This window comes from Nelumbo lutea, chromosome 3 (assembly GCF_056320005.1).
Source record: "Nelumbo lutea isolate HS-2025 chromosome 3, American lotus-T2T, whole genome shotgun sequence".
Classification (NCBI taxonomy): domain Eukaryota; kingdom Viridiplantae; phylum Streptophyta; class Magnoliopsida; order Proteales; family Nelumbonaceae; genus Nelumbo; species Nelumbo lutea.
The window spans coordinates 91470322-91478946 of record NC_142686.1 but is presented as its reverse complement, the minus strand read 5'-3'; the positions used below and the strand labels follow the sequence as shown (position 1 = coordinate 91478946).

At 38.8% G+C, this 8625-nt stretch overlaps 1 protein-coding gene across 3 annotated transcripts in view; it reads left to right on the top strand.

Moving 5' to 3' along the window:
* Window positions 1-1577: 1577 nt before the first annotated feature.
* Window positions 1578-8625, top strand: part of MNS3 (alpha-mannosidase 3) — a 42854-nt gene continuing 35806 nt past the window's right edge. Inside the window, exon 1 of one of the 3 annotated variants that reach the window (XM_088978656.1) lies at window positions 1578-2075. In XM_088978656.1, the coding sequence (XP_088834782.1) occupies window positions 1998-2075 (78 nt within the window). In that variant the 5' untranslated portion in view covers window positions 1578-1997. Of the gene's footprint in view, window positions 3078-8625 lie in introns of all 3 variants that reach the window. The other 2 variants (XM_088978658.1, XM_088978657.1) reach the window with 2 other exon arrangements.

Below are 8625 nucleotides of genomic sequence, written 5' to 3'. Positions count from 1 at the left end.
AGACTAGATAGGCAATAGTGGGATTGGTAATGGAAATGAGTCTACTGATGATGGTAGTGGTGGTGATGGTGATGGTGGTGAATATGATAGAGTAGGTGGTCACAAATGAAGGTGATGCTACTAATAGTTTTGTCAAATATATACCACCTATAGATGATTCAATGCCACCTAGTCAAGAGAAATACCATCCAAGTCACAGAGACATGCAATTAATGGATAGTTCCAGTTATGGTTCTTATAATTATGGAAGATTAGATGAATGGAACCAACATTATGGAAGACCATGGAAAGTAATGAGATGATGCTTGGATTAAGTAGGATGAGTTTGAGTTCAACTTCTAATTATGGCTATAGCTCTTCTCAATATGGATATGAGTCATATGACACGAGTCATACAGCTACAACCCCTAGAACTACAATGAGTTCTTGGCTTTTTGGTGGTTTTGTTGAAGGATACGGATCAAATTATCAGACTCAACATTGTTATTAACAATGTTGTACTAGGGAGCAATTTGAGCATTTCAGACAGATATATAAGCAATTATGTAGATATAAGCAATTATGAGCCTGCAAGAAACACCCTATGGTATTGAATTATTGGTTGTCATCACATGATTTCAGGTATATAAGTAAATAATTTATCAAATAATTAATTTTTATTATGATTTTAATATTATTTATTAATTATTTTTGAACTATATGTTATATATGTTATTAATGGACATCATCATTCATGAAGGTATGTTTTACACTTCTATTACTAAATGATTTTTCTTTAATTTTAGACAATATTGTGTGTTGAATTATGTTGTATGTGTTGAATTGAATTATTAAATATGGATGTGATTATAATTTTAATAAACATTGTTTAGATGTTTACATATGCTGAGTACTTGAGTATGATGCGGTTCCTTAGATATATGCAAAATTCACACACACACATATGTATATATAAATGTATATAGTTGGGTTAGGCTTGGATTGGATTTGGACTACTTAAGGGATAGGCCCAAGCCCAGTCTGAAAAATAAAAAAGCCCAAAATCTTGGGCCTGAGCCCAGCCCATGTAAAATTTTGGGCCGGGCCCGCCCAAGTTGCACCCCTACTCGATGTGCATTGGGAACATCTTCCCTAGTTGTCATTGGGAGATGTTCCTAATACACGGTTGGCTGCTCATTGGTCATTACAGTGTGTAAAACTCTATGCAACCAATTATGAGTGAACGCGTAGACACATATGGGACTCTATATGAACACTGGCATGTCAACTTGGGATTGGTATGTGGCATTTTACACACAGAATTGCGAATTTACATATGCCCCCCAAAAACGACTTACAGCACATCCCAACTTTGTATTAGGAGCATTTCCATTCACAATTACGGGAGATGTGAAAGTGGGGCGTTTTTGAGGCGCGCGTGTGGGCGTAGATGTCAATTCCATAATGGCTTCACATCGTTGAGGAGGATTATTACGTGGGGTCTTTCTGCTGTCCAACATGTTGCCACGTGGTAAGATTTAAAAATCGTTCAGATGTACCCGCCTAGTAAAGTTGACGTGCCGAGAGGTGGAAGAAATGTCCACAGTCCAGCCCATGTCCCGTGAAACGCCAGACGCGACCAAACTCTCCTCCCGTTCAAACTTCAATCGTGCATTGACTTGACAAAGAGTAGGCAGGCAGAGCCATCCATCTGTTATAAAATTCAGGGAGTGTCGTGTCTCGTGTCCCGTCCTTGCCATTTCTTCCCTTTCTCGTCCTAAACCAACCACCGAAGACCGAACCAACGTTGCGTAATTCCGCAATCACGCGACCCGAATCTGTGCGTTTGTTTTCTCTCATTCTATCCATCTTGATCTCGTCAAATCCGTCTTAGTTTCTGTAATTCACGGCTCCCTGTCTGCATGGTTTTTCTATTGCTTCTCACAACTGAGAACAGACTGTAAATCATACGAAGAAGAAAGGAAAGGGGCGAACCCTAAGAGCTCATTGGGGCGAGCATGTCAAAGGGTTTACCTTACTCGATGAAAGATGTTGATTACGACAACGCCAAGTTCCGTCATCGTTCATTCTTCAAGGTCTGTACTTATTTCATTTTGAAGTTGCCGAGTTTCGTGGCAGATCTCGATCTTGGTACACTTGTTTTGTTGAATTGAGCTTGCTGTAATTATTTACTTTCGTTGTTTTTCGTGAATTTGTGGGAAATTTATCTAATTTTGTGCGTGGGGTGAATAATTTTTGGCTGATGTTAGTGCATTAATTGGATTGGAGGTCGGGGTGGATTAAATAATTTGCAGTATGATGTCGTTTGAAATTTGGATCGTCGTTGGTGTTGCTTATTTTTCTCCAATACTTGAGACTTGGGGAATGACCACACTCACTGCTATTTTTGTGTTAGCGCAAAACTGTAGATTGTATCATTCCAGCCTAAGCTAATTTTGACTACCAATAAGGCTTTAACTACCAATTTGATGACTTATAGATGATGGCTTAAATGTTTGTGGGCCCATTAATTGAAGGTTTTTGGATTGATGTGATGGATTAACATGGAAGGCACTGCAAATTGGATGGGAGACAGTGGTGCGAAGTAAACGAAAATATAACTTTGATGGCTGCTGTATAGGCAACCCGGGACCATCTGGTATTGGAGATGTTGTTCGGGATGTGATGGAAACATGTTATTGTATTTTCTGGGCCAGCTAGTGTTGTGTCTCTGTAAAAGCTCTATTATAGGGGTTAAAATTTCCCCAAATGCTGGTTGGACAGAGTTATGGATGAAGAGGACTGCTAAGTGGTCATAAATTGGACAATGTCAGAAGAGGATGTTCCTTGGAATATAAGGTATCTGGTAATTGAAGCCAGAACTTTGCGTTCTAATCTGAATTGCTTGTTCATGTGGATAAACAGAACTATAAACAGTATGGCAGACTCTCTAGCAAGATCAGGGGTTAAAAGGTATCTCCTATTGTCGGGTTTACCAGGGCCAGGGGGAGAATCATAATTACTGACGTGGTGTGAATGTGGAGGGTTGGTTAAATGATGTTTCTGTTGTATTCCATTATCCAATTTGGTTGGTAGAGGTACATTCTTTCCATTCATAAAACTTTGTTTGTTATTGTTTATCAGCATAAATTCTTATTCTGAATACAGTAAAAATGTTAAGAAGCTTCTCGGTCTCATACTCTTACGCTGAGAGATTTGAGCCCATGAGCTCTTTGTATATCAAAATTTCCTTCTAAGGTGCTTTATTACTAGCCTGCCATTTTAGGAACTTCCAGAGAAGTTTCATTTGGTATGAGGGAGAAGTGTAGAAATTGATCTGTTGCAGTAGAAAGATCTACAACTCTATACAAGTTGTTTTGAAAACTTTCTGAGTTTTTAGCTGAATTCTAGTTGTACACTTGTACCAAAACCTGTTCTGTTTCTAGTCTTGGAACAATATTTGGAGAAAGGCTGGAAGTCTTATTGGAAATATGATGCTAGTCTTGCTAAATAAGCATAGGCCTAACCACCTGAGAACTTGTCTACCTTGTCTCCTGCCCATAGAGATTTTCGCTAGTTTCTTTGGTTATTCAAGATTCTTTAGCTGAGGATCCGAATTTTCTGGGGATGTTGGAGTACATGTAGGGTCCATCGATTGGTGCAATGGTAAAATCCTGGGATAACAAGTATGAGAACATTGGTTTGAGTCTGTGAGCAGCCAGTTTATGCAAAAAATGCCAAAGGTTAGGTTCGTATCCAGTCCACCAGTCCACTAGTGCAACATTTGGACAGTTGGGACCAACTAATGGGAACACTGGCCCAACTCAGGCCATGGACCTAGGCCACTCATCACTCAGATCTACCTTAGGAAGAATAAGAAGAGAGAAGCTCTGGCTCGACCTGCACTTGAGTCCACGTCAGCCACCCTGCAGTTGAGACAGTTACAACCGTGTGATTAGTTAGGATTCAATGCATGTAATCATCCTAGCAATATATGAGGCTATTGGCTAAGGAAGTCAATAATGAAAAAGCATTACCAAGATTCTCCCCCCCCCTCTCTCTCTCTCTCTCTCTCTCTCTCTTCCTCCTTGTCCCCTATTAATCCTCTCTTCCATTTCAAGAGGTAGAGTCTCCCTCCTAGAGACTCCAGACGTAAGTTGAACTTACCGGATTGGTATTAGAGCTGTTGGTCTGAGTAGCAATGATGAACACCCAGTTAGTGATTATCGACGAATAGCCTTCCAAAAGGAGAAATCAGTAGTAACCGCTGTCAAGGGTAGTGACAATGAAGAATCAAGCTGGGATGCAATCGATAGGGTTCGGTTGGTTCTGACAGGGTAACTAAGCTTGATTCCCAACCTTCTATGGAGGAGATTCCATCCCCTGGATATTCAAGGTCAAGCGGTACTTCGAGTACCACGTGATTTTGGGCCACTGATAGGAATCAATCAGCACCCTTGAAGACTTATTCTAGAAAGAAGAAGGCCTTACAACAGGTCTTGAACTCTTGATATGGCATAGTGATGGTGCTTGGGGTTTGGACTGAATTGAACACCAAGGGTATTTTTGCCATTTTATAATTTTTCTATAGGGTCCAATAATAGGGTTTGGTTTTCTAGTTATAGTTTGTTTATGTTTAAAATTTCAGAGTCATTGCATAAATAGGATTAGAGTTATTGAGTCTTCTTTGAATTGAAATAGGATATGACAACTTAGTTTGAGTCCTATTAGGAATATTGAGTCTAACAATTTGACTCCTAAGACTATTATGAGTCTAACAATTTGACTCGTAGGATTATTATGAGTTTAGAGTCTATAAATATGTATGGACGTTTTACACAAAGGCAATGAATCATACAAGCTGTCCATGAAGATGATAATAGTGAAGATGAAGGATCTGTTAGTCTTAGAAGACGACAAAGAGTTGCAAACTGCACAAGGGTACCACCTGCACAAGCTAATTGACCCGAAATACCCATCAAGGGATTGATCAAGAAGCATCACTCACAAATCTATTGATGAGATGATGGAACAAGCTGAACATGGTGGTTATGCAGATGATGAGATGATATAACCAAGAAGGTAAAGGTGGATGTTTCTGATTTCAATGGAGATTTAGACCCTCAATCTTTTCCAGATTGGCTGGCTACTCTAGAGGAATATTTTGACTGGTATGACATGACTGATGATTGGAGGATGAGATTTGCACGTATGAAGCTTGGTGGTCATGCTAAAGTATGGTGGAGAAGCATGGAATGACGATTGGAGAATAGAGGTGATGGTCCTATTTCTACATGGTCAGAAATGAAGAAACATTTGAGAGACAAGTACCTCCCAATGGACTTCCAAGATGAGTTATATGAGGAATTGACTAACCTCAAGCAAGGTACACAATCTGTAGTTGAATACATGTGTAGATTTGATGAATTATCTATTAGATGTGATACTATTGAAAGTGAGAGGCAAAAGTTGGCTAGATTCAAGAATGGACTACGGGCTGTAATCAAGAAAGAGATGGTAACTGCTCGAGTCTTTAACTTAGAGGATGCCTACGAAGTTGTTGTCAAAAATTAGAAGATTTTAAAGCAAACAAATACAAGGCAATTTGTATCACAAGCCGGGAAGTATGCACCTCGTAAGCAAGCTGATGGGGGAAAGACTACTAGGCCAGTATATTCTAATGCCAGCTCTAATAAGCCTATTGGGTCTAGACCTTATCAAGGGGCTGACTATAAGAGTAAATCAGTTGCTAGTGGTGTTACTTAGAAAAAAACAACCTGATACTAGTTGTTTTAGATGTGAAGGAAAGGGCCATATGGCTTACCAATGTCCTATTGAAAGCCTTAATATCATTTATGAAGATGGCATTGAACCGGTAGGGGTAGGTGACCCAGGTGACGACTTAGCTGGAGAAGAGGATTATTCCTTCACTGGTTATGATGCTTTAGACGAAGACAACAACTATTTTGGTGTAATTTGGCATATCTTACATCCTCAAAGGAAGAAATCAAGGAAGATTGGCTTCGTACAACAATATTTCAAACTACAGAAAAGAGTGGAGACAAGTATTGTAAGCTCATCATAGATGGTGGCAGTAGTATGAATGTGATTTCTGAAGTCATTGTGCATCGACTAAAGTTGACACCACAACCACATCCACAACCATACAAGATTGCTTGGGTTGATAAGACAACAATTCTGGTAACTAAACGAGCCCTTGTAACTATTTCTTATGGTAGTTATTCTGATTCTATTTGGTGTGACATTGTTCCTATGAATGTTACACACATATTGCTTGGAAGGCCTTGGTTGTATGATAGGGATATCTACCATTGTGGAAGGGAGAACACCTATCACTTCCAATTTAATGGGAAGTGAGTTATCATGAAGCCAATGTCACCAGAAGTTTTTAAAAGGCATGTTAGACCACCTCAAAAGGAGACTACAGCCCAAGATCCTGTTGCTGAATCTAAGAAAAAACAATTGCATTTGCTCTCCAAAAAAGAGTTTGAAGTAGAAAGCAAGGGGACAGGAGTTGTATATGTTGTAATATCCAAGGAGGTAAAGCAACCAGATGTTCCACCTACTGAAATGCCTAAAGAAGTGGTCCAAGTGTTGGATGAGTTTTCAGATTTGGCACCAGAAGAGCTGCCTAATGAGTTACCGGCTTACCGCCCATGGGAGACATTCAACATGCTATTGACTTGCACCCAGGGTCACAATTGCCCAACTTACCAGCTTATCGTATGAATCCTATAGAGCAAGATGAACTTAAGTGACAAGTTGATGACTTCCTAAAGAAAGATTTTATTAGAGAAAGTGTTAGTCCATGTGCTGTTCCAGCTCTTCTCATTCCAAAGAAAGGTGGTTCTTGGCGTATGTGCGTTGATAGCATAGTTGTCAAGGCGATACCTAGGCAGGCGCCTAGGCGACAAGGTGCCCTTTGAGGCTTGCCTTGCCTAATTGCCAAGCACTTTTTTACTTTCTACTATAAAGTACTTTTATTGTTCATTCATTTTTTGAGATTATAATTATAAAATAGACATTATTAAACTAAAATAATCATTTTGTGAGTTTATATATTAATTTATTTTTATTATTTTCTTATTTATTAGGGTTTAATCAACACGAACATTGCTAAATGCTGTAATGAACCCTCAAAGACTTCAAAACCTGAACCAATAAGTAAGGAAGAACTTAAAATTTTATTTAATCAACACATTTTCTTCTTCCGTATATTCTTTTACTTCTTCTTCTTCTACTATTACTACCAATACTTTTTCTTTTCTTCTTTTTCTATAACAAAAATAAGGGTTCAGCCCCTATATTTTTTGAGTTTTGTTTTCCTTCTTCTTTGTCTTCTCATAAATATGTTGATTTTCTATACTTTAATATGGACTTTATACTTTTCTTTTGAAAATTATGAATAGTTATTAAGGAAATATGGTTATGGTACCTAGGGAACTATCCTAGGATCTATGTTTTTAACATAAAAAATCCATCGCCTAGGTGGTGCCTAGGCGACTAGGTGACAAGGCACCCCCTGTCGCCTAGCCTCGCCTTGGCACCTTGAAAACTATGGTTGATAGTAGAGCAATCAACAAGGTTACTGTCAAGTATAGGTTCCCAATTCCTATGTTTGATGACATGCTTGACATGATAATTGGAGTGACCATTTTTTCTAAGATTTATCTAAGGAGTGGCTACCATCAAATACGGATTAGGCCTGGTGATGAGTGGAAGACAACGTTTAAGACAAAAGATGGCTTATATGAGTGGTTAGTTATGCCATTTGGACTAACCAGTGCCCCTAGTACTTTCATGAGGATGATGACTTAGGTACTTCGATCCTTCATTGGTCGTTTCCTAGTTGTTTATTTTGATGATATTGTTATATATAGCCATAGTCCAGAAGAGCATATTGAGCATATAACTCCTTGTTGTTTCTATTGAAGGCATAGTGTTGATCCTGAGAAAGTAACATCTATCTTAGAATGGCCCCTACCTACCAATCTTAAAGAGCCTAGAAGCTTCCACGGCCTAGCAACTTTTTATAGAAGATTTATTAGACTATCATGGCTCCAATTACAGATGCAATGGAAAGAGGTGAATTTAATTGGACCAAGGCAACAACAAAGGCATTTGAAACCATCAAGAAGAAAATGATAGAGGCACCTATTTTACAACTTCTAGACTTCTCTAAAGTCTTTGAAGTGGCATGTGATGAATCCGGTGTAGGAATTGGAGGGGTTCTCATGCAAGAAGGCCATCCCATTGCATTTCATAGTGAGAAACTAAATGAATCCAAGCACAAATATTCAACCTACAACAAGGAGTTATATGCAATAGTGCAAGTTCTATGACATTGGCAACACTACTTAATATCCAAGGAGTTTGTGCTCTATTCAGTTCATGAAGCTTTAAAGTACTTGAATTCCCAAAAGAAACTAAACTATAGGCATGGGAAGTGGGTTGTTTCATTCCTACAAGAGTACACCTTTGTTCTTAAGCACCAAGTTGGAAATGAGAATAAAGTGGCAAATGCGCTAAGTCAGATGACTTACATAATTCATTCCATGAATGTCCAAGTCATTGGTTTTGATCAAATAAAACAAGACTATGCTGGTTGTAAGGATTTCGGCATCA